This window comes from Pleurodeles waltl, chromosome 8 (genome assembly GCF_031143425.1).
Source record: "Pleurodeles waltl isolate 20211129_DDA chromosome 8, aPleWal1.hap1.20221129, whole genome shotgun sequence".
Classification (NCBI taxonomy): Eukaryota; Metazoa; Chordata; class Amphibia; order Caudata; family Salamandridae; genus Pleurodeles; species Pleurodeles waltl.
In genome coordinates this window covers 1329324721-1329351959 of record NC_090447.1, presented here as the reverse complement: position 1 = coordinate 1329351959, position 27239 = coordinate 1329324721, and the positions used below count along the sequence as shown (strand labels likewise).

General features: G+C 43.4%; 1 protein-coding gene across 3 annotated transcripts in view; it reads right to left on the bottom strand.

The window, feature by feature from the left end:
• Positions 1-27239, bottom strand: part of SLC35F2 (solute carrier family 35 member F2) — a 336025-nt gene that overhangs the window by 163394 nt on the left and 145392 nt on the right. For all 3 annotated transcript variants that reach the window (XM_069202328.1, XM_069202329.1, XM_069202330.1), the window contains exon 2: positions 3552-3727. In XM_069202328.1, coding sequence (XP_069058429.1) covers positions 3552-3727 — 176 coding nt within the window. The remainder of the gene's footprint in view (positions 1-3551; positions 3728-27239) is intronic.

The window sequence follows — 27239 nt, the reverse complement described above, 5'->3', positions numbered from 1 at the left end:
AAAAAGGGGAATAATAATGATTATGGAAAGAATTAAGAGAAGAAAAGAAGAGAAAATTATGAAAAGAATGGCAGAAGAATACAAAGCGCAAACTAGGGGAACTAAAAGGAAAAGAGAACTGACAGAATTTTAATGGAATAAAATTTGTGGGCAAGATTTGTGTGATGACAAGTAATCATCAGAGGAGGGATTGATGAAGCAGAAAATGAAGGTTTTACATTTATTAACGCGTAAACGTAGTGTGAAATAATCATGTGTGACTTTAACCGAACTAATAAAGATTGTACGGGGACAAAATGTGCCCTCAGAGTAGTTTGCCAACATTTAGAAGCGTGCTTTATATAACGTGGTGTATTAGAATTGCACTAATCCGACATAATCATAAACGTATACTACGATTTGCTTGTTTGAAATGCTTTAGCTTAGCATAACTTTAGTGGAGGCTTTGGCCTAGTTGCCTGGTCTCACGATTTAGATGCTCGTATTTTTTCCAATGTGCTATTAAACGTGTATTTTTGCTTGAAGCTGTACTTTTCCACTGAGACCGTTCACATGCTTATCTTAAAGTTTCGTGCCAGCCTGGCATATTTTCTCTTTACTCCAAGGTCGATCTGCAGGTGCGGACAATGGAAGCTCTGAAAGTGAGTTAATTGGTATAAAATGTTGCAACTTGCGTACCCATCTCCAAGGATAATGTATGCTTAAGTAAAGGCTTGAGAACTGTCGTTTTTGATTGGACAATTTGAAGCTAACCTATGAACCCTCCAATGGAAGACCCTACTGGATTTGAACTGTTGTCTATAAAAATCAGGTGCACGAGAAGAAAGTAGCCATTACCAGCTCGTTACCCGCCATTTTGCAGACTCTGTAGCTATTATGGCCCATCTTGCTGCGACGCCATTTTGAAAGAGACTTTGATGCTTTCTCTAATCGAGAGAAAGAGACTTTAAATGATTCTTACCCTAGAGACTTTAACTTTAACTTTGATCCCTTGCATGAAGTAGTAGTTTTACCTTGCCGCCGTGAGGCAACTGCCCCGTCCACCCCTGCCCCTTTGCCCCGTTCCATGCTGATCGAAACGGTACCCATGCTGATCGAGAAACGGTACCTGTGAGACGAAGACTTCCTTGTATGCTGATCGTAATTGGTAAATATGAAAGGAAAATTGTAAAATTGCATTGTGTTTCTTTTAGGTAACCAACTGCTGATTTTGATAAGAGCCCTAGTTAGGAGTTTTCTAAATTGATGTTGCTAAATTGTTTTTGCATGAAGTCCCACATGCCGATGCTAATTTGAGGTTAGACGAGGATTCCATATGTGTCGCACAATGCAATTTGAGATCTTGTTATGCTGACTAAATGTATGCAATTAGCTCATTACAGATTATCGTATTAGTGATTTGCATTGCTATTATCGAATGCCTTGTGATTCAAATGCTACATAGATTACACTTGTTTCGCCGCTATGGACAGCTATTAATGTTCATTTATGTTTATCATTTGGTGCTGAGACACATTTATATTGTGCTAGCTTTGTTAATATAGGGAAATAAATTTACTAACTTTGCAATAAACTGGTGTGGTTTTTCCTGACTGAAAGGTCAGGGTTCGCCGAAATGTATTCCGGATTAATTGTTAAGTGTTATGTTGATCAAGGTATTGCTTATGTTCGTTATTGATTATTGATTTCTAATGAAATTGATTGATTAAGAGTACGGAGAGTTCCCACTTAGTCAAAAGATTCATCGGCCTAAAGAGCGTCCGAACACAGGTAAATTATTACTACGGACCGCCCTATCAACACCAAAGCAGGCAATATTAATACGTTAGTAGCAGTGATACACAAGTCAGTATTACTTTGACGTTGCCTCCCGCTTTCTGTTACAGGGCTGACTGCCTTGACTAAGAAGGTTGTTCATTAGTGTCCATTGTATTATAATGCCAACACACCAGTGAAGTTACCCAAACACTTTCTTAAAGACAATCTACTTTAAAAACGGAATGCATATAGGTGGAGGGCTGGAAGAGATCAGCTATAACCAAACTAATGTTGCCTGGTGCAAAAGGATGATTGGTAGTTCCAGGCCTCTAGTATTATTATTTTGTAGCACAATTACAGTGGGTGATGACAAGTTTTAGGACCTATTTTAGCGCCTAGAGCCATCTAGGGGTTATTACCCAGAAATCAGGTGTGTCTAGGACTGGTGGGCATGGGACATCACAGTCAGATGAGAGAATTTCGTCTACAGTCTTTCAAGGTTTGAAGCAGCGGGATAGAAGGCATCTGAAAAAGTGTGGTCAGAGGCAGGTACAAACCAAGTGAACGATTTCTCTAAAGCAGGGAAAGGCTGTACATTCAATAACCTGAGGCACTCGCATAATAAACCACCAGATCAGCTTACTCTGCATGGTCATCCTATCGGTGCTGTAAACAAAAACATGGTGACGTGACTATGACAAACCACAAACAAATGGAACACAGCATCAACTGTCCTCAATAGGTGAGGTGTGCAAGGTTATGACATACCTATACACACTGTTGCAAAGTATGAAATCACATGAAATCTGACACTTGAAGATACTTTAGATGATTACTGGAACAAGGCATGGGAATTTCCAGCACAGGGTTTTATGAATGGGTCCTTCAAGTACATTCAGTTTAATTTCTTGACCAGACAGGCCCAACGCACAATCATCTCCAAAGCGTAGACGCACAATGCCCAACCCCAGACCTATATGTGGAGCAGAAGCTAGGGACTACTACCACGCTGTACGGAAATGTCGAACAATGTGGATTACTGGAAGACCCCTGACTAACCTCACTGGGAGACTGACAACACAGCCAAGAAGACTGTGTTCTAATGATCACAATCACACAGAAGTAAGTTAGAACGTAAGTAAATTCACGGACCTAGCACACTGGCTGACAAGCAGAAAAAGCAACGTGCTGGCGCGCTGTTAATCTTCCAAAAACACCACACTGAAAGGGAGTCATCCAGAGATGGGCTGAGGCAGAAATCAGAGCTCTCAAAGTACAAAGGGATACAAGCGTCTTGCCTGTAACCAGGGCAACAAGGATACATGACCCGAATCCCTTCACCTACTGCTGAAATGGGACTGATCTATATCTTCCTAAGGTACCACCAAATAGTATGACTGATCAAAAGGGAAACTAAAAATATGCATTTAGATGGATGGCATGGAGGATTGATGATAGCCATTCTCAAAACTTAAATACTGAAGTGTGTGATAAAATAAATATACCAGGACATACATTCCTACTAGACTGTCAGAAATGAATTGTATATGCATACTGGGAATTACTCATGGTAACGCCTAACGAAATAAAGTCAGAACGTTTTCAAAATCACAAGCAGCATAAATAGAAGTAAACAGTTAACCCCGCCAAATCACTGATATTGGAAACGACAGACATTTGTAGAGGTTTTGTTGGCTCCTAATATTTTTCAGAAGTCCTAAAGTCGTCCATGCAATCAGATGAGTAATAGAAGTACCCTTTGAAAACAAAGATAGTTGGTAAAGTTCACATACCTGTCCTGAATGCCAATATGGTAGTATAAATTAGAAAAAGTAAACAATAGTTGATAAAACTTTGAAGTACTGGAGTGTTGACTTTAAATTGGTCCGCTAAAAACTGGCTGGTGACAGCAGTGCCACATATAAAAAGAGACAGCATTTGGCCCAAGGCGACGGTTTTGAAAACATACCTGAAAAAAGAAAACACAGAAGAGAGAAAATGAAGGTTCAAAAGTCTATTTTATTTTATTTAAGCCATACTAAAAAAAATATAAAACCAATCACACAACGTGTCAATTAAAACACAAAGTATGTGAAGAGTACAAGGAGTAAGGTGTATTAAGGAAATTCATGTCACATGTAAAATAGTGAATTAAGCGAGTGGACCAAAAAGAAGCTGGAAATGGCTCACTTACTGGAAAGGCCTACTGCTTTGATTCTGCTTCCCAGCCCTTACTACAGCAGCCGGGACATGCGCATCCTCAAGCTCCAGATCAGGTGGGGTAGCTAGTGCAGGGTTCTCCAACCTTTGCTATAGTGAAAGCCACATCAGAGACTATCACAGTAGTGGTCACACGTTACAAGATTACTAGTCCTGGCCAACCAGATGTCACAATAATTGAGCAACCTCAAAATGTCACATCCAGAATATGGACTAAAACAATATCGTGAAGGATTATATGTAGGTATGTATAGATTTACAACTCTAAACTACACATCTATGAAACTTGAAGATGTGTATATCTTCAAGATAAATAGATATAGAGTTAAGAACTTAACTAAAACTATACTTACTTCTGTATACTTGCCTTTGTGATGTTGTGGTAGCTTATTTTCTAGATGGAATATCCTTGCAGAACGTTATTTAAAATCAATATTGTAATACAAAACTAGCCACTGGGATGCGTTGGTTGCTACTAACATCAATGTCAGGAAACGTTTTAGCAAAATAAAATGCCTCCATATGACTAATGAAAAAACAGGCCTCTGCACTAGGTGCCCACTGGCACAAAGGAAATAGCAAAAGCTATAAATCTCCACAAGCTACTATGAACTATCATTCAAAAGAGCAGCTTTTCTCTCAGATCAGCACTTTCAAATTTAGGTTAACACAAGCAAAAGAAAATCTTGTCTTTCTTCTTGCAAATGAAATACTGCGCTTGGCTGCTCTTCACAGAGCTACTTAAAGGATACTGGTGAGCTACCGGTAGCTCCCGAGCCAACTGGTGGAGACCCCTGAGCTAATGGTTTTACAGACACATCTTTACCCCTTTCGGGAGCCCTAGAACGGGTTCAGAGGTCAATTCGCCCAACTTGCATGTCCCTGCAAAATCTGCAAATTTTGCTTCAGAAGTGAAATGAGTAGAACAACATCTGTATTTTTTTTTCATTTCAGCGAGGCTCATAAAAAGGGACGACTGATCCAAATTACAGTCAACTAATTCAACGAGATTCAATATTTCATTTACATTATGTTTTGTCAACTGCTTGATAAACCCATCCGCCATATATCTCAAAATATCTACCTTTTTTAATTTGCTCTAAAGATGATTCATGCATTTACACCACACCAAAAGAGACCCCAGGTTAGACCTAGTGTTATCTTCATGTAACGACTGAGCTATTTCTGTCAACAGCTTTTGCTGCACAGAAGAGCAAATATTCCTATGTGAGCTTAAATGTAAACTGTAACTTTTCACCATCCACTACATATTTTTTTCTGTACACGATAAACCTGCGTGAAATTTCACAAGATCATACTGAAGTCCATTTATAGTTTGTTTTCCTGCAGTTTTGTGAAACAGGGCCAAAGTTATTAACGTGTTTAAAAAGAAGGTTCTTTACTGTGAAGTGCAACTTAACCATAACTACAGAGTGGCCATGGCCAAGCGTATAATATTCATATTGCTGCAATTCTCTCCATACAGTAAAGACGCCATTGACAATGTAAATTGACAGATTTGGACCACTCGTGCATCAGTCCAATACTTAAAAGGCTGAGAACAGCACTTATGCAAACCAAGCAGGCATTATACAGCTATTCACTCAAATTCCAGAAAAAAAATTAGGTGAACTGATGCTATGGTTTTGATTCATACACATTGACAGCTATTCTCCCTTACTCCTACTTAGTCATGCCTTCGTAAAGTCACAGATGACATCACAAATGACCTCTTCAATGAAGTCACTGGTCATACCACACAACACATCCCAAAGGATGCAATACAGATTCCCTCAGGAGTGCATCTGCTGTTTCAAGGCAGTCCGTGGAGGAGTACAAATGGGGTAGGATACAGACAAGTGGACTTCACACAACTCAGATAACCTCACCAGGCTCAACTGCCAAGTATCTGAACCGGCTCTGGTCGGTGGTTTGTGGGCCGGAAGGGTCTGTAGTGAATATATTGCAGCCAGAAACCAAACAAGGATAAAATTGCGATGGGGACTCTGAGGCAAAACCCCAAAGGGGCCGCTCTAGAAGCAAGCAGTTGCAATAGCTTTACCCAGTGCAGGGAACCAATATCTTGTGCCACATGCAAAAAAAAAATCGTCACGTAATACAACACTGTCATCAGTCTCAGCCTTCATGCATAGCACATGTTAAGTCCAAACACACAACACACACCCATGGCCACAGTGCCACAGCGTGCAGTGTTCAGCAGACCCCAACTCAAGGACAGTACTGTGAGGATTCTGGGCACAAAATTAACCACCTGCCAATGCTACTGCGTGGCTAGCGATCTCAATAACCATGTCATGTTAAAAATCTGCTAATAGACAACTTTAGTGTGCAATAGACAGGACAGTTGAGTTGACAGTTTTGGAGCAACTAAATACTATATTTTAACAAAATAATTTAAATTGTAATAACCGGAAGAGCACACAAAGGCGGTAAATACACAGATTTTTTTGGAGCAAACCCTGTTAACTGGGAAAGTTGGACAACTGAATAGAAGAATATTTACAAATATTTTTGTTGAAGTAAACCTACTGGTAAGCAGGTCACGTAAGGAAATTCCAGGATACCTTACCTCTCAAGTAGGGCACAAAATAACAAAAAATATCTGGTATACGTATGGCAAGTTACTTTGCCATTCATTTGCATGCCGATCTTCCTACAATATTTTAAGACATTAGGGCAAATGCAGTAACTCAGAGAAAGTGGTCCGTATCCTTGTACAAATGGAATGAATAGTTTTACTAAAATTAACATGCTTCTGCATCTATTTAATCTTTCCTACACTGCCATGATCACTGTTCGGCCTTTAGGCAAAAAAAAGTTGCAAAAAAGTGATAATAAGGTCTACACCGAGAAGCCCAGATTCACAAAATTCGCTCAGTGGCCCTCATTACAAATTGAGCGGAATAGGGTGAGGGTTTACCACATGTGGAAAATCCCATTACCCCCAGGAGGAGGTATTTACCATATGAGGTAAATATCTCCTAATCCTAGTTTGCACTATGAAAATAAGGCATAGATGCAGAAGCAGTTTTTAACACACTGAATTCTGCATGTTTTGCTTTTTTTCCAGGCTCTTTTTCTCTTTTCTCTGATTAAGTTCAGCAGGTTTGACCTGGAGGAATCTATCTGGAGCACACTGAGAGGATGTGATAATTATAACACAACATAGAATTCCGATTTCCCATTTAACCAATTGTTTGCAGAGGGATTGGATTTAGCCTGTCGCATGTAATTCGGGCCTCAGGGTAACCTTACAGAAAGGATGGTGTGGAGGGCTGATATGCGAGCGGAGCAAGCAGAGTCAGAGAGGTCGTATATAGGTTGTATGCTTTAAGTTTTTATTCTCTGTTTCTATTCACAGGATATTCACTTGTTCAGAGTATATAGGTTCGGTAAGTCTCTGGTTCTGTAGCTTTTCTTAATTTGTTTCTTTCTTCCTTAGGATTCCTCTCCCTCTGGTCTGTCCCGGCGGTGGAAGATGTGGACGTCTCCCTCAGATTCAGGGCATGAAGGAAAAGAAAGAAACGGGTAAGTCCCTCTGTGGGATCGGGTTTTGTTTATTGTGTTTAAAGAGGGAAGGGCAGCAAGCAGGGCGGGTCCGTGAGGGGGTGTTGGATGTGGGGTTTGGGGTTCCAGTGCCGTGCAGTGTCGGTTCCTTTTCTTCCCCTTCCCTTGTATCTCAATAACCCTCCCCGGCCTTCCTCCCGCCTCCCTGGTGCCCTTTCCCAGTGATCGTGCTTCCCCGTAACCCTCCTGCCCCTAAGAGGGACCGTACCTTCATAAGCCACGACCCTCCAGGGTCGTGGCGGGGTTCTCGCGTCCTCGGCGTCTCTCCCTTCGCGATCTCCGGCGTCTCTTCTCTTCTTCCGAAGTTGGGCTCCTGCGTCTCTGGCGTTGCTGTTGATATGGCTGCTCCCGCGGTCGGCGTTCTCTCCGTCTCGTTCCTCCCCTTAGGATCGTTGTCCTTCCTCTTTTCACCGCCCCAAACCCGGAAGTCGCTGCAGCTGTTACGGCGCAGCGTCCCCTCGTTGCCAGGGGAACGCAACGCCGTCTCGGGAAAGCCTGCCAAAGAATGGCGGATCCTGGGCAATGAAGACGCGGTCTCCGTGACCCGTCTACAGTCCCCTTCCCATGATCGGGACTGTTCGAGGACTGAGGAGGATGAAGGAGGAAACCGGGAGAGGTAGTCGGCGGGACCTTGTTGGGAACCAGGAATGTGGCGTACCTGGAACGTAAATGGTTGCAATTCTAGGAACCATCTCAGAATTCTAGCGTTAGAGTCCTTGTGAGTGGCAAGCCAGGTGAGAGGGGCATGGTCAGTAAAGAGGACGAAGGACCTGCCCAATAGATAATACTGCAAAGAGTCAACTGCCCACTTGATGGCGAGACATTCTTTTTCGATAGTCGGATAATGGGTCTCTCTTGGAAATAGTTTTCTACTTAAAAAAACCACGGGGTGGTCGATACCCTCCTCATCTGGTTGGGTGAGTACCGCTCCGAGACCGACGTCCGAAGCATCAGTATATAAGTGAAAACTTTTTGAAAAATCAGGACATTTCAGTATTGGGTCTGTGGTAAGGGACCGTTTTAATCGGTCAAAACTACCCTGTTGGGTGTCGGTGAATGGGGCAAGTTTCGTGGGGCTTTGTTTAGTCAAAAGGTCGGTCAGAGGGGCTGCAAGGGTCGAATAACTGGGGATAAATCGACGGTAGTATCCTACTAAGCCTAGGAATGATCGTAAATCTTTCTTCGTTCTGGGTTTCGCAGCTTGGAGTATGGCCTCCACTTTGTTTTTCTGCGGTTGTAGAGTGCCGTTCCCTATGACATAACCAAGATATGAGACTTCAGTGTTTCCTAGTAAACATTTCTTAGGGTTGGCGGTTAAACCAGCCTCAGTTAGGGCGGAAAAGATTGTATGAAGATGTAGCAAGTGATCTTGCCATGTTTCGCTAAAGATAATGATGTCGTCTAGGTAGGCTGCGGTAAAGGTCTGGAAGGGTTTTAAGATTCGATCCATCAGGCGCTGGAAAGTTGCGGGAGCGCCGTGAAGACCAAAAGGTAAGACTGTGAATTGATAGAGACCGGAGGTGGTTGAGAAGGCTGTTTTTTCTTTGGCATCGGGATGGAGGGGAATCTGCCAATACCCCTTTGTTAAATCAAGGGTGGATAAGTAGCAGGCTTTCCCTAGTTTCTCTAGGATGTCATCTACTCTGGGGATAGGGTAGGTGTCGAACAGGGAGATCTCATTAAGTTTGCGAAAGTCAATACAGAATCTAATCGACCCGTCTGGTTTAGGAACCAATACGACAGGGGAATTCCAGGGACTGGTAGGGGGCTCGATGACACCGAGTGCCAACATTTTTTCTACTTCGGCTTCGATTATGGGTTTTCGAGTTTCAGGGATGCGATAAGGACGAAGACGTACTACGTGTCCTACCGGTGTTTTAATGTGGTGATATATCAAGGAAGTTTTCCCGGTGTTTCTGAAAAGAATTGGGGATGTTGTTCGATTAGTGCGTATAATTGTTTTTTTTCAGTTTTGGCTAGTTCTTTGTTAATAGTGGGTTTCTCTTCTGGGTGTGTTATTCTTAAGGGGCAAAGGTCTATTTCCCTTTCTTGGAAGGAGGAGACAAAACAACCAGTGGCCGTTTGTTCCTCCGTCTCCTCTGAAGGTCTCCATTGTTTTAGTAAATTTATATGGTAAATTTGTGTTTTCCTCGGGCAGGCATTCATCTCTAATAGATAGGTAACAGGAGAGACTGCTCTGATAACCTTATAGGGTCCTTGCCATTTAGCAATCAGTTTATGATCTGATGTAGGGCGCATGATGAGGACCTGGTCATTTGGGAGAAAAGAGCGTATTCTGCTTCCCCTGTCATAGTATGATTTTTGTTGTGCTTGAGCCGTGACTAAATGACTATGGACGTCTTCCCAGAGGGTCTGTAACTGACTTTTGAGTTGGTGGATATAGTCAATCAGGGGTCTCCCTTCTTCCTGCTCTTCCTCCCACGTTTCGGCGGCCATATCTAGGAGACAACGAGGTTGTCTCCTGAAAACTAATTCAAAGGGACTATGTCCCGTAGAAGACTGTTCGTGGGTTCGTATGGCATACAGGACCAGGGGAAGCTTCTGATCCCAGTTGCGACCGGATTCATCTACAGTTTTCCGCAGCAGTGTCTTTATAGTGCGATTATATCGTTCTACCAACCCGTCTGTCTGGGGATGATAGACCGAGGTCCTTAGTTGGGTGATCCCTAGTATCTGACATATTTGTTTCATGAGTTTTGACATAAAGGGTGTACCTTGATCTGTTAGTATTTCCTGGGGAAAACCTATTCGGGAAAACACTTATCATGGCTTGTGCTACTGTTTTGGTTGTCATGCTGGAGAGGGGTATGGCTTCGGGGTATCTAGTCGCATAGTCGACTATGACTAAAATGTAAGTGTGTCCTTTAGAAGACGGAAGTAGGGGCCCGACTAGGTCCATCCCCACCCGTTTAAAGGGGGTATCAATGATGGGTAAAGGGTATAGCGGTGCTTTCCTGGGCATTCCTGGTTCGGTTAATTGGCATCTAGGACATTGGGAACAGTATCTGCGTATCTGAGCATACACTCCGGGCCAACAAAATTTACGCATAAGATATTCTTCTGTTTTTTCCCAGCCATAGTGACCTCCCCTGGGTTGGTTATGGGCTAAAAACATTACTTGGGCCCGAAATGGTTCAGGGACTACTAGTTGTTGCTTGGTTTCTCCCGTAACAGTCATAGTTATTCGGTGTAGGAGGTTTTTCTTGACAAGAAAATAAGGACCCACCTCATTGGTGATCTCCGTTTTGGCCGAGCTCCAGGCGTGGGACAGGGTAGGGTCTTCTCTCTGGCTGTTTCGAAAAGAGATGGGGCCGCTGTTGATTTCTGCTACTATCTTAGGATCTTCCGTAATCTTTCGGGCTTCCTGATATCGGTTTTTCTCACGTCTTTTCTCATTGCGCGTGAGTTTCTTCCGGCTGGGAGTCTCTTCAATTGTAGTATTGGAAAAAGGGGCTTTGGTCCACCATTCGGGCTTTTTGACAGACCCGCGGATGTGGTCTAACAGATCATAGAATCGAGTATAATCAGTTCCTATAATGCAGTCCTCGATTAGTCGATCCATAACCCCTAGTGGAACCATATCCTGAAAGGGGCCCCATTCAATTTTAACAACTGCAAGGGGGTCGTTTCCTTTGTCCCCATGTATACAGCAGATGGAGACCCACTGATCAGTATCTGAAGTATCAAGAGGGACTAGATCTTTCCGAATTACCGATTGGCTGCATCCTGAATCTATTAATGCAGAAAGGACCCGTCCATTTATGGTGACAGCGTATTTAAATTTCTCATTCCCTTTCCCTGTACAGAGAACTCTACGCCGAGTGACCCCAATCTCCATAGGTTCCGGTCCTTCGACTTTCTTAGGACATAATCTTGCAATATGGCCCCACTCCCTGCAATGGAAACATTGTGGGGACTGCATAGGGTGATGTTCTAGGGGTTTAGGAAACCGGGTTTCTTCCGTGAAATACCTGGGACCTGGTTTGATGTAGGGGTGGGTGGTTTTGGGAATGGTCTCGGAGATAAGGGTTTAATTTCTGCAGAGCGATGGTAAGCACAAACCAAATCAATAGCAACTTCAGTGTCCACCTTTGGATGTTGTCGGATCCAGTTCTTGGTACTAGGAGGCAAAGAATCTAAATACTGTTCTAAAATAATTGTCTTAATGACATCCTCCCGGGTTGTCCCTATGGGTCCCAACCATTTTAGAGCCAAGTCCTTTACCCGAAAGTAAAAGGAGCGAGGGTCTTCGTTCGTACTCCACTTTATTTTCCTAAATTTTAACCGATAATACTCCGTATCGTGTCCTACTCGCGCCAAGATACTTTTTTTTATGTCTTTGTAAGGGGTCGTACCATCAGGATTGGCGGATTGGTATGCTGTTTGTAGGAATCCAGTAAGCAGGGGTGCCACATACTGACCCCAGCGGTCCTCTGGCCATTGAGCAGACGAGGCCACCCTCTCGAAGTTAGTAAAAAACGAATCCGGGTCCTCCCCCTCTTGGTATTTTTGTAGGACCGAACTAGGAACGTTTGGATGCACTTTACTGGCCGCTATTGTATCGCTTAACTTTTGTAATGCGGTTTCATGCACTAGTTGGTTGCTGGCTAAAATTGTAGCCTGACTCTTTAAGGCCGATTGTAAGGCCTCCCGGTCTTCCTTGGCCTCTCTTTGGTGTGCTTCCCACACCAGCTGCAAATGTCTTTGTCCTTCTGCAAGTTGCTTAATCATATCCTCAAGGGATGGGGATTCACTCATGCTGTCTCCCGCTCGTAAGCCCACCAGGGGATTCTGATCCCACTTCTGACACCACTGTGGTGGGCTGATATGCGAGCGGAGCAAGCAGAGTCAGAGAGGTCGTATATAGGTTGTATGCTTTAAGTTTTTATTCTCTGTTTCTATTCACAGGATATTCACTTGTTCATAGTATATAGGTTCGGTAAGTCTCTGGTTCTGTAGCTTTTCTTAATTTGTTTCTTTCTTCCTTAGGATTCCTCTCCCTCTGGTCTGTCCCGGCGGTGGAAGATGTGGACGTCTCCCTCAGACTCCAGGCATGAAGGAAAAGAAAGAAACGGGTAAGTCCCTCTGTGGGATCGGGTTTTGTTTATTGTGTTTAAAGAGGGAAGGGCAGCAAGCAGGGCGGGTCCGTGAGGGGGTGTTGGATGTGGGGTTTGGGGTTCCAGTGCCGTGCAGTATCGGTTCCTTTTCTTCCCCTTCCCTTGTATCTCAATAACCCTCCCCGGCCTTCCTCCCGCCTCCCTGGTGCCCTTTCCCAGTGATCGTGCTTCCCCGTAACCCTCCTGCCCCTAAGAGGGACCGTACCTTCATAAGCCACGACCCTCCAGGGTCGTGGCGGGGTTCTCGCGTCCTCGGCGTCTCTCCCTTCGCGATCTCCGGCGTCTCTTCTCTTCTTCCGAAGTTGGGCTCCTGCGTCTCTGGCGTTGCTGTTGATATGGCTGCTCCCGCGGTCGGCGTTCTCTCCGTCTCGTTCCTCCCCTTAGGATCGTTGTCCTTCCTCTTTTCACCGCCCCGAACCCAGAAGTCGCTGCAGCTGTTTCGGCGCGGCGTCCCCTCGTTGCCAGGGGAACGCAACGCCGTCTCGGGAAAGCCTGCCGAAGAATGGCGGATCCTGGGCAATGAAGACGCGGTCTCCGTGACCCGTCTACAGATGGGTTTAGTCTAATCACGCATGCTACCTGACTGCAAATAAAATATACTGAATAAATATTGAATGAATGGTGAAACCAAGCTCAAACAAGTTATGATGGCAATTTGAAAAACAACTAGTTAGAATGGTTTTGTGCCATGTGATGTGTTTACTGAAGGCAGATCGACCAAGTTCTGTCTCTGTCAGTCCTGTCACCAAAGAGAAACTGACTGGCTGGGATACTGTAGCCACCAGTCACATCTTAGCGCTGGTTCATTCTTTCTAATTCATGACAAACAGGTACAGCAACATTAAGACAGCCAAATAGCCTTAAATAGTAGCCATTGCTAAACCTTGCTCAGAAAGTGATAGTGCAAAGTGCAGGACAGCCAAAAAGAGAGATTGAAATGGACCCAGAAAGTCAAATTTGCACCACTTAACAAACTTGTTCCAATGACCTGCATAAATTAATTTTACTTTTGTGTATACTAGCAGCCAAGATGACATCTGCAACTTTAGAAAGCAGGTTTTTGCAGTCGCATAGCTTAACTCTCATGCATGCAGCTGCTATGGGGACAGTGGTAAAGGACCTGACCGTCCTTCTATGAGCGAAGATATATCCTGTGCAGCTGAGGGGCTGAATACTAAGTTTACCAGATGGGCCTCTTAGATCCTCCTCGCACAATTTGGGGCAATCAGAAGCAGTTGTGATTGATCTTCCCAAACCTTCTGCAGGCCCTTTAATAGAATGATGATTGGCGAAACACAGAGCAATCCCCACGTCCAACTGAACCTGAAAGCATCCCACAAGAAACCAATCAGAGGGAAGTACAGTATAAGCCACAAAACATAAGACACTTCCTGTTCTGGGCCGCAGCGAAGAGACCTACGAAGAGGATAATGTCCATCCTTTTGGTGTATAGCTCCCATTCATGGTCCTTAAGGGGAAGGGGGTTCAGAGTATCTATCACACAATGACGGACTGTGCAAAGTGTGCAGCCACTTGGAAAATGTCTTGCTTGTTAGTCCACTGCCTCAGGAAATCATCTCTTGCCTATCCACAATCCTGTGAGAAAGATGAAAGGCCATTTTGTTGTTCATGTCCCACACTGCCCCCATGACAGCCTTAGAATGTGAATGAGATGAGATTTCTCTGCCTTGATCGTAAAAATCAAGTTGTGCAGAAGGGTCATAGTGTGCTGGAGATGTTCCTTGGCCATCTATTCACCATACAGTCGTCTAAATACAGAAATGCATGAATTCCTCACCTTCACAGTGAATCCACCACAACCACTACCACTTGATTTGAGAGTGATGAGATCCCACAGTGAATCCAGTAATGCCTGCAGGGAGCAAGAACTGTAAGATAAAAAGAGGCATCTCTGAGATCCATGCCAGACACCCTCTACTGAGGGCTAGCGGAACAGAGTTCAGGGTCAGCATCTTGAACCTGTACTGCCAACTTAAAGATGTAGGAGGTGGGGGTCCACGATTATTTATAAACCCCCTCCTTCCTTGGAAATAAGAAGTAAAGGGAGTAAATCCCTGTGTAGCTTCTTCCTTGGGTACCACCTCAGTGGTTTCATTTTTAGCAGCGCAAAAACTTCCACCTTGAGGCAGGTACCAGAGAACATGTCCTGGTGAAAAGAGGGCAGTCCTGAGGGAGGCACCGGTAGACTAGGGTGAGGGGTAGGGAGATAGTCAACATATTTTGGAGGCAGTGGAACCAGTGGAAGCTGTATATCTTTTGGGGCATCTGGATAAACAGTGAATGCTAGTGCTGCCAGGTGGACTGTGTCAGCAAACACCTATGAAATTTTCTGTACCACTGATGGAACTCGTCCACTGGGGAGTGTAGGTCAAGTAACCAAGCACAGCTCTTCTGTACTTGACGCATGAAGTATTCTAGGAAAGAGTGAGCTTTTTCACTGAATAGACATTCGCCAGCAAATGCTGTATCCATGCATGTGGATTTGACATCTCCATAAAAGCTAATGGAACGCATACTAGGATATCTGCACAGGGTGACAGCACGCCAGTGGATAAAGCCACTGCATGAGCAGTGTCCAGCTCACTCGTCAAGATCTGTTTGGAAGCATCCAAACCATCATAGGCCAGATCTGAGAAAGGAATTTTGATGTGGTGTAGAAGACTGATAAATGTTCAGCTTTGCCAATTCCCAAAGGGCCTGGAGGCAGCAGCCAGAAACACTTTACGTCCCTGTGGACTCGCTATCTCTTATATAATCTGTATGATAGTAGCGACTAGTGCGGGGTCAGGAATTGTACTGTCTTCATAAGTAAATGAGGCAATTAATCCCTAAGATAAGATTCAAAACACCATTTCAAAAACACAACATATAAATAAAGAAGAAAAGACTGACCCAAAAAGGGAGTTCGAGATAAGACATTTTGAAAATTATGAAGGTGTATTAAAATATTAAAGTGAGATACAGAAAGCAAATACATTGCAGTCTCAATAAATCAGTCAAAAGGCATAAGAAGCAATCACCATACAGGTTCTTAATATTAGAAATAAATGCAGTAAATGAGCAGAATCAGGAAATGACCAAAGCGTGCAGCAAATCGCCAGAGAAATGGGCAGCATTCCTAGTAGAGATCCAAAAAGATCTAGCTTATCCCCAAATTTCAGGTTCTTTTATAATGAATGCAACCTTAGAAAGCAATGAGCAAATGTATAATTCTAACTACAAATCCTAGTTCAGCATTATAAAACGTCATACAATACCATTATGCTAGCACTATCCCACCATATTAATATTGGTTTGTCCCTTCTGACCTAACATCATCGGAGGTGTCCGAATAACTTGGTTACAATAAACAACGGAGGTCTCATAGCTAAGGTGTCTATAGCAAGCAACCACAGAAATGATCTAAAGGCTTCCTCCGGAGATTTCTCTGAGAACAAAATGTCATAGAAAATTAACACTGTACATTTTGCTGCATGCGGTGTCAACAGAGAAATATAAACACACAACGAAGAATATGAGACAACAGCCATGTCTAATAAAATAGATGTGAAGTCTAGTTAGCATTGTAGCATTTTTGTTTAAATTTCAATAGATTCATGTTAAAATGTACATATGATTCAAACCAGAAAATAATTCCCACGCCGACGTGGAGGGCTTACTGGATGAGCCCCAGGATCTGGATTCCTGCAGACCCTCGCCTTCGGAGGCGGCCAGGGATTCATGGCCCATTAAGAGATCAGGGGATCGAGGATCCCTCGACGTGCTGGGAAGAGGGGACCCTGACTGGGAAGGGTGGGACGCCATAAAGGCTTTATTAAGGCAGGCAAAGGCATCTAAAGCGACCCCAGGCTCCTCCGCACGCTTGCAGCCAGGGGGTGTGTCAGGCTGCCCTGGAGGTAAGGGGACCAAAGGCCTTGTGAGTTCTTCCCCCTCTCCTCCTCCCCCCAATGAGGGATGTTGTGGACGCTGAGCTTCCAACTGAAGGATTTTCCTCTCCAAAGGTGCAATCGCCTGCGGCACTGCCTCCCATATGGATGTATACATGTATGGATGTATCTATGGGGAGGTAGGTAATTTCTTCCTCCTCCAAATATTCTGCTGGGTCCTCCTCAAAATAGTACCCTGAGTCCTGCATACTTGGATCAAGGCTGGGCACAGTCTGTAGGACAGAGGACTATAAAACGCTGGGGTCGGCCCAGTACCGTCAATAGCTAGCGCTCAATGCACAAATGTATGCCTGTGGGGCCGCAAGTCACCAATATAATATTCACACTCACTACGCAGAGGTGAGGCCTAAGTAGGCCTTGGGACCTTGTTTGAGTGGAGTAATCTACACAAATGATGCCGCCTGGGTTAAGTCCCAGAAAAGAAATTAGCACCATCCTACCCGCGAGCAGATGTTCAAACTCCAGGCAGGGGGCTCTGTCAGCAGAAAACAGCGTTCATACAGCAGAAATCGGCACAACGCATCTCTCTGGAAAGGGAAACTGACAGAGAAGACGTGTTGGCCAACAGAGAGTGAAGATCGCGCAGAGTGCGAAACTGATGCAGTGCGCAGCCCTCTAGCTCTCGGCTGACCGCAAACGCACCCCGAGCTCAAACAAAGATAAAATATTTCAAGAAAGGCAGCTACGGAGGAGCGGTAAACGTTCCAGGGGCCGCGCTGTAAGGAAATACACGTTAACTGATGAAATATACTACTATTCTTGGCAAAGTCATAAACATTAAGGGAGACACTGAGGCACTTATCTGAAAGGCTGCTGGAGCAGCAAAGAAAGAGGGATCTGGATCGTCGTCAAGAGGCTTTGAGGAACAATGCTGGCGCCAGACTGGACATTGTGTTGTGGTTATGTTCCCCAAGCCTGATGGCTGCTGTAGAAATAAAGTATAATCCTCGCCTCCGTCTCCTTAATAGAATTGAAACTTTCCATTATGATAGCTAGGAAATTTTTCATCATGAAGTTTTGGTGCACAAAACTTCTGAGATACTTTCCTGTATTGCCCCCTGCACGTCCTGTGGTTACCAAAAATGGCTGCAATTTTGAGAGGCAAAAAACTGTCTATTAATTCAGTTACTGGGCTTGTATCTCTCTCAGGATCTTTAACTTATGGTTACCAGGAATCTGGTAAAGTAAGTAAAAATGAAAGAAGCAGCCCAAACTTATGTGTGGCCCACACCCATGCCAAGGCTTTGGCCACCTGGATTCCAGCTTGACATTCCCCTTCTTCGGTTCTTTTTTTTCCTCACAGTCAGCCAATGCCATGGGATCTTGGAAAAAGTGGCTTGAGTAGCGGGCACATTAGAAACACAAAGGTGACTCATTGACTGCCATGAAAACAGGTAGAACACTCAAAGTGCATTAAGTAGATACATTTCAAATAAAACCAAAGACTAAAGAAACATCCAAATTGCCAAGCACTGATCGGCATTTGACAAAGAATGTGAAAGAAGTATGGAGTAAAGTTCCCTTTTCATACAAAACTCTAAAAGGCCAAATGGACCACCATAGATTCATGGAAGATCTTACATTTTCTATGAGGGTGAAGCCTGTAGCTAACTCGCCCAGTGAGCAGACTAGGACATACGCCTTACATTTCTATAGTTTAATGTCATTCTCTACCCGAAATCACAAACTAGATGAGGTCTCCAAACTACAAGCAGTTAAGCTCATTGAAAAGTTTTTAGACAACTTGAAAATAAAGACAGTGAAAAGTAGCAAAGCACTAGGTCCATTCACAGAAAATGCACTCGCTTCATATGGCCATTCATCACTCGATATCCTGAGGGCCTTATTAACGGGTTTTCTTTAGAAGCCAGATGGCAATAAGTCTGTATTCTAGAAAACAGGTAGCCAAGCTCTCTGATGCAGTCCTGGGCTGCTGTACCTTTCCATGCAGCTAAGAGAGGAGGTCTGCCTAAGACAAAAGGGGCAAAGGATCCTCCTTCAACAATGTACAGCCCAAGGTAGTGGGAACCTTAGTAACACGGACACCAAAAATAGCCCTGTAAAATATTCCAGCTGCCCAAGTTATGGCAGGTATCAATACCTATTTATGTTGTTGGTTAGTAATTGCAAAGATGTGGAGAGCAGAGGACGCACCAAGCCGGTCTAGATGGAAGGCAAAGTTGGCCCACTGTGATAGAGATTAATACAAATGTTCCTTAAGTTTGTATGAAGTGACTGTTCGAAATGATGCCTTGTTGTTGGTTAGAAACTAACAAAATATTTCTATGAAAAAACCAAGGTGCAACCGGTTCAAGAACCAAACACAGTTTAACCACAGCAGGGACATTAGAATAACCTTATCATAGAGCATGTAGATGATAGATTTGGATCGACTTAGGAACCAAGGAAAAGTATGAAAGGAATAAAGGAACCTTCTTAATAAGAAAAACATCCACCACAGAAGAGGTTATCTCTGGTGCACTTCATCTTCTTCTACGGATGACCCCGTTTCTGGAGAGGCTAATCTACCCTACCCCTATGTAGGGGCCACTTTTGGGGAGGGTGCAACAGTCTGTTTGATGTACTCTGTTTTTTGTATCATGTCCCTTGTCCGTGTTGGCTTATTCCTGTGATTGAGCATATTGTTACCTTATATGTACGGCATCAGACTGCAGTTGCCGGCTTTTGTCATGAAAAAAATTAATTAACATTTGAAGGAAAAAAATAAAGCATGCAATGGGGTAGCCTCCTAATTTGAGGGTTAGGTATCTTAATTTGTTCGGAGGAAACTGAAGACTTGCATTTGGCTTTATATACGTAATTTAATATCTTGCCTTTACTGTTCCTTACGTCAAATACTTAATTTATATGTATCTAGATTTTTCCACTGTAATAAAAAGAAGCTTACATTATTTTGATTGTATTTTATACTTTATTTCTGTGTTGTGAACAAATCCATTATATGTGATTGACTGAAAACTAATTTTAGCTCCTAAATGTTACTATGGGGTTCTCGTTCTTTTGTTGTTTATCTGTCAGTGTCCTGGAGTCGTCTGTTACACCAATTGTATTAAAGACGTCAATTATCATAGAAACCTTGAATGCTGGCTTTTAGAAAGAAACATTTTCCAATTATATGTTTTTTTTGTCTCCTTGCTTTAGGAAATCGTTTGAAAAGTGAGTAAAGATTTATACCAAATAAACTGCATAGAACACAGATCCCTTATGTTTCTTGTGCATTGCGTGGTGCACTGTGTGTCTTAAATGCAACTGAGCTCAGGAACCATCTGCACAAAAAGCCACGAAAACTGTTGACTTCTGAAACCAGACTGTCAGAGTTAATAATCAGGTTAAAAAATGAATGGGAATCACCTTGTAGCACTCATACCTTCCACAGGAGCGCAGAAAACCACCACCAATAAAATTAACAGAGCACCTACACATTCAGTTTTCTTAAAAGGGAGTCAGAGATGCCTCCGCATATTTTACAGACAAGACCTTAGGGATGAACAACTGAGATACATGCATTTCTCTAATGCTGTCAGATGTTCAAGTCAACCAACAGTCGTCTATATACAGTGTGGATCTCATATGGTTTCAGACAGGTCCCTCAAGCCCCCATTAACTTGTTAAGAAGACCTGGAGTTGATTTCAGACAGAAGAGTAATACCTTGACTAGATTCTACACTGCATGACTCCAAACCAAATAAACGTTTGATGGGGCTGCAAGACTGGGATGGGAAAGAGCAGATATTGCAAATCTACAACAAATAGCCAAATCACCAAAAGGAGGAAGGAACGGATCCATGCCAGTGACACCGTCCTACATCCAGACACTGGACGATGCAGAATTTAAACAGACTCAAGTCCTGGAGCCGAGGTCTGTGCTCCACATTCACTTGACCAGGGAGAGGCACTTGAAGATTAAGCCTTACATGATTCGAAGTTCAAGAACTAGGGTCTTTGGTCATCTTTCACTAATGGTTAGGGTAGCAGGAGACGGTCTCTCTCCTATCTGTCACCTAGGCAGCATATATCACAGTGCAGACTGAACTGGCACATCACTGGCAGTCTAGTCCGAAAGACATTCAATTTCATCCGTTAAAACGATTCGGAAATTCATTTTTAAGAGACACATTCCTCTATCTTTTTCCCACCAAGAATACTACCTAAAACTGGTATATACCGGAAAACAGATTAGGGTCTGTTCTCATCACTGACTAACTCTGGATAAGCCAAGTCATGGTCCCTTTGGTAGCCAGAGGAGTTTCCTTACACTTCTAATTTCCCCATAGTGCCACAAAAATAGTATGAGTAATACTAGAAACGTTATATTAAAATCAAGCGAAGCATCTCACTTATAATACAGCACAATCCCTTCACTTAGTTTTTTTGGATGCTATAACTTGGTCTTATTAGTTATATTACAATGATTTCTATGCCTAAAGAAAGATGTATTTTTCCAGTAATATCTCTGTGAATATCAAAAGAAAAAAAGAGACTCGGCCAACATCAAGAAACAAGGGCTTTATTGCCAAACGATGATAACTAGAAATTACTTCTGTAATGCCAGCGAGTGCATAACCAGCAAACCTGTCTTTGCAAACTCATCCACTAACATCCCACAGAAGAGGGCAGATATGATGGAGAACTAAACTGCAAATCAATAAGTGAGGAGTATCTTATGCAATGTGGGAAATGTCTAAGTGTCAGTATGTAGGTAGCGCGTGCCTGGAACAAAACTAAACAATTTACATGCACAGACCATTCTGCAAAACCGGACGAGGATAAAATGGCGGAGGCAGCTGCTTAAATTGCCGTCAGGGCAAAGAACTCTCATGTGCCAAGCAGAAGTCCATCGTCTGCTCTGTATCGGTGAAAAAGTTGGATGAGTCACTAGAGTACTTAGTATGTGGGTAAGGATTTCCCTTCTGCATTCACATAGATTATAACGCTAAGCCCGGCTGTCAAATCAGAGCCACAGGTCAACAGCAGGAAACAGCAAAATCCAAACAGTGATTTATTATATTGTGGGGAGCTGGACCCTAGAAAATCTATATTAGTGGCACACCCTAACATTCAGTGGATCAGTGACAATGTTAACATTAAAATTATGAGGCAATGTGTAACTGGAGATAAGATTCAATACAAAATTACCAAAATACAGTCAAGAAGAAAGAACCGACTCAAAAAGGGAGTTCCAGATTAGAAATTGAGAAAACCATGATGATGTATTAAGCATTTAGGTACAATATAAAGTCAGGAAATTTAAGATACAGAATTAATTATAAGGGCAATTTCCATACAGGCTCTTAGTACAGGAAACATAATTAAGTACAACAATCACAAGAAGTGTAAGTCTTGCGTGCAGCAAAATCAGTAATAAATAGGGTAGCACCCCTAGGGACCCAGGAAAGGTCTAAAAAACAAAGCACAGACTCACCCCCCAAATTCAAGGGTTTGTATATAGATTTCTTGCATAAAAATGTATTAAGACTGCAAAGTCTGCATGGTATAAACAATACACTAACAAATGGAATTATTACATTCTAAAACAACACATAGGCCTATCTATTTACACTATCCCAGTATATGAATACTGAATGGCCCCTTCTGTCCTAATGTCATCCAGAGTGTTAGAACAAACCAGTTACATAAACAGAAAACCATTGTGAATTAATGCAATACAGTGTGTAAGCGGAAAGGTTATGAATTTTGTGGCAAACGCTTCCTCTCGCAAGCACTTGGAGTAGAGTGTAATACAGAAATAAACAATCCACATATTGCTGCACACAGTGTCAGGTGATGAATTTAAACATAGAGTAACATAATCTGTTTTGAACAAGATGGCATTGAGGTCTAATTGAGGCCTAATTAATCTAAGCTAGAAAAACACATTTTAATACCTCATAGCAAATTCATTTTAATAGCATTAGCTCCACGTCAGCATACATGTGTGAATCATGATGCAAAGTGATTAATCGTATTGCACATTTTAGTTGAAAAGCACAAAAGCTCTAACCTAGAAAGCACCGTTCTGATGGAAGCAGAGGGACTAATAGTAAAGAGATTCCCAAAAGCTGCTCTAATGTGCTCTGGCAAGGAGATACTGGGAAACTTAATTTATGAAAAGGGAGTAGAATTTTATGTTTTTTTCTTTCCTTTAACCTTTGTCTTCAATCCACTGATTTTGGTGTATTCTAATGTGTTTTTAGGGCTATGTTGTAGTGAAATGTTTGGCCCAGAAAGCTTAATTAAATCACTGCAAATCAAATATGACTGGAATACAGTCTCAGTCTTGGGGCCATAACATCACATTAGAGAAGTATTTTTCTTATTTCTAGTTAGTGATGTCACAAATGGACCCCAAATTTTTAATTTTAGAGACATTTTTGTATTGCAGGCATTACATATGTGTAATTCATAATATTCAGAATTTTGTCTCGATCTCCATTCTACGACTGTAAGGCTTCCCGAAACGTCATTCACTACTAGATGTCTCTACTATGCTTCGGAGAATCACAGGCTATTAACAAATGGCACTGCTGACAGTTCTTGGCCTATAAAGCTGCAAATGTAAACAAAAGGACAATCACAAAAAGCTCAATATATACATTTACTGGTGTAGTTACATTGATTAAAATATTTTAATTCTGGCATTAGCTGAAATGGATTGCAACCCGAATACTGTAATACTTGAAATTGTGTGGATCTATTTCCACCTAGAATAGATCTGGAAAAACAGACAGGAGGCTGCCAGAAAACCGCCTACAAAACGAAAAGAAGCCTGGCTGAAAAACAAGCTGCTGCATAAAGATGACATATTTGTGCAAATGAGTAACCAAACATAGGCCTGTAAGCGTTAGGATGCAACAACCTTTTTTAATTTTTAACTTTTAATTTATCGTTCCAAAATAGCAGATGTCAATTTTGGAGAGATAAATTAAACAAATGTGTATGAAAGTGCAATATATTGAAAAGAAATGGCCCGGTAACAAATTGGAGCTGGCAAGCTCTCAAAAGCACATTTTTATTTTTAAGAATGTAAGAGTGCGGGATGGTAAGCAACACAGAAGCGGGCGCAGGGAGGAGTAAGGGGGACTAAGAAGTTAACAGCAGAGGAAGAAGGTGCGCGCAGTGAGAGAAATGGCTTGGGGGTTAAAAGCTGGAGAGGGAGGGGTAGGGTACCCGATGGACAAGCTAGGATAGAAGCCTGTAAAGAAAAGAATAAGGAGTGCCCAAATAACTACAAATCACCTGGACTTCAACAACAAAAAGAAAGGGGCGGTAAACTTTTGGGTTCAATTATGACCCATGGTACTTTTTTCCAACAATGAATTATATAGTTTTAATTGGAAACCCAACTGAATCAGAAATTACCTACTGGTCAACATCATTTATTCGAAGTGCCAAACCATAAATATTTCTACATTTCGCTATATAGCTCTATGCTCTGGTAATTATAAAATATACATTTACAATACACAACATAAAAATGTATTCAAGATTTTGTTCCTTGTCCCTCACTGTTGTGATGTACAGTGAGAGTGTTTAACTTATCATTTCTGTTCATAGTTCACCTAAAGGTAGCCGCATTGGCAAGGAGTCAAACGAAGAAAGTTCTGCAAATTACTTTCTGCTTACATTGAAACTTAATTAATCAACAGTCCACTTATACACAAAGACTCCTCCACTTTTAAAGGTCGATACGTTTCAACCGTACCAAATTGTGGCTTCCTCCGGACAAAATAAAGATAAGTTAATACATTCTAAGTGCAGTGCACTAATAATCACACTTCTTGAAAGGTGTTTATCCTGCATTTACTAGAACTCTTATCAACAAATATGCTTTCTGCAAAAAAAACATTCTGGGGGAACAGAGGGCTTAAATTGCGTTCCAGGGTGTGTTGAACACATTAGATCGCACGTCCTTATTCAGTGTTGCTCCCGCTCAGATGCGGGAATTGGCTTAAAGTTAAAGCAAATCTCAGACATTTTTATTGTATGGCACTTCGAATAAATTATGTTGATCAGTAGGCACTTTCTGATTCAGTCAGGTTTTTAATGAAAATCATGTAATTCGTTGTAGAAAAAAAAACACAGGTCCTAATTGATCCCCAAAGTTTACTGTCCATTTCTTTTTGTTGACTACGGTGGGTGCCACACACAAAATGTAGGGTGTCTAGAAGAGGAGGGAGTAACACACAATGGAAAGAGCAAGAAAACACATACTCAAATGGAGTACTGAAAAAGAAAAAAAGTAACCCCTGAATGTAAGCAGTGGAAGGATACAAGTTATTCAACCAAAAGGATGGTAAAGAAGAAAGGGGACATAGAAAAGGAAAGAAAGCAATTGAATAAGAAGCAAGCAAATGAGATTGAAAGGAAGGCCACATAAAAGAACATAAACGGCAGACCCAAAGCAGACTGTAAGTATTGGTAATGTCCACTATAGTTTGTCAACAACAAACGCAAAAAGCGGCCTGTACCAGAGACCTCAAATAATAAACAAAACAAAATATCTTGGCTCTTAACCGGTTCTGTGCCGCGGACGTAACGGTTATGTCCTGCGGCACAGTGCTGCTGTGCCGAGGATGCAACCATTACGTCCTCGGCACACAGCTCAGAGGGAGCGCTCTCGCTCCCTCTGTGTGCCGAGGACGTAACCATTACGTCCTCGGCACACAGCTCAGAAGGAGCGCTCTCGCTCCCTCTGTGTGCTTCCTCCCACCCCCCCAAAGGCAGGGATGGAAGGGGAAGCCCTTCCACCCCGACCCCCCCACACCCCCACGTGACATCAGCGCGCTGTTTGTCACAGAGCCTCCCCCATCGAAAGAGAAATGCTTTGCATTTCTCTTCCAATCACGTGGGGGAGGCAGAGAGGCTTCAAAGGGAAGGAAATGTATTTCCTTCCCTTTGAAGTCTCTCTCTGCGTTTTGCCAGCCGGATTGAAAGCAATCCGGCTGTCAAAACGCCCACTAGACACCAGGGATATTTTTAAATCTTGGCCAAGGGTCGCTCCCAGGGGGGACACATTTTTTTTGAAGGCCTTTTCTGCCCCCCCGGGGGGCGGGGGGCAGAAACCTCTATGCACCAGGGATAATTTTGTTTTTTTTATTTTTTTTTGTTTTGTTTTTTGTTTTAGGTGTGGGGAGCGACCCCTTAGGCAAGGGTCGCGCCCATAGGGGGCAAAATATATTTAGGCCATTTGTGCCCCCCTTGGCCTATTTTTATGCCCCAAGGGGGGCAGAAACCACTAGACACCAGGGAGGTTTTTTTTTGTTCGTGAATTTCACGTAAGGGGAGTGACCCCTTAGGCAAGGGGCGTTCCCCTGGGGGGCAAATTTATTTTAGGCCATTTCTGCCCCCCAGAAGGGCAGATCAGCCTATTTTCAATAGGCCAATCTGCCCCCAAGGGGGGCAGAAAGCACTACGCACCGGGGATTTTTTTGGTTGTTGTTGTTTTACAGATGGGGAGCGACCCCTTAGGCAAGGGTCGCTCCCCTGGAGGGGCAAATTGTATTTAGGCCATTTATGCCCGTTTTGGGGGCAGATCGGCCGATTTTAGGTCAATCTGCCCCCAAGGGGGGCAGAAACCACTAGGCACCAGGGATCTCTTTTTTTGCGCCGTCAGGCAAGGGGAGCGACCCCGTAGGCAAGGGTCGCTCCCTGGGGGGGCACATATATTTTAGGCCATCGATCAGCCTATTGTTATTAGGCCGATCTGCCCCCGGGGGCAGAAACCTCTAGGTGCCAGGGCAATTTTTTTTTTGTGTTTTTTTGTTTGTTTGTTTTTTTAGAGATGGGGAGCGACCCCTTAGGCAAGGGTCGCTCCCCTGGAGGGGCAAATTGTATTTAGGCCATTTCTGCCCGCTTTGGGGGCAGATCGGCGATTTTAGGTCAATCTGCCCCAAGGGGGGCAGAAACCACTAGGCACCAGGGATCTTTTTTTTTGCACCATCACGCAAGGGGAGCGACCTTGTAGGCAAGGGTCGCACCCTGGGGGGTGTGGGGGGGGCAAATTTATTTTAGGCCATTTCTGCCCCCCCGGGGGCAGAAACCTCTAGGCGCAAATTTCTTTTTTTTTTGTTTGTTTTTTTAAGAGATCGGGAGCGTCCCCTTGGGGGCAGATCGGACTATTGTTATTAGGCGATCTGCCCCTGGGGGGGGGCAGAAACCTCTAGGCGCCAGGGCTAATTTTTTTTTTTTTAGAGATGGGGAGCGACCCCTTAGGCAAGGGTCGCTCCCCTGGAGGGGCAAATTATATTTAGACCATTTCTGGCCCCCTTGGGGGTAAATCGGCCTATTTTGGGTGAATCTGCCCCCAAGGGGGGCAGAAACCACTAGGCACTGGGGATCTTTTTTTTTGCGCCGTCACGCAAGGGGAGCGACCCCGTAGGCAAGGGTCGCTCCCCAGGGGAGGGTGGGGGGGCAAATTTATTTTAGGCCATTTCTGCCCCCCCTGGGGGCAGATTGGCCTATTGTTATTAGGCGATCTGCCCCCGGGGGGGCAGAAACCTCTAGGCAACAGGGCTATGTGATGTGTCCACGTTGTGGTTTGGGCCAT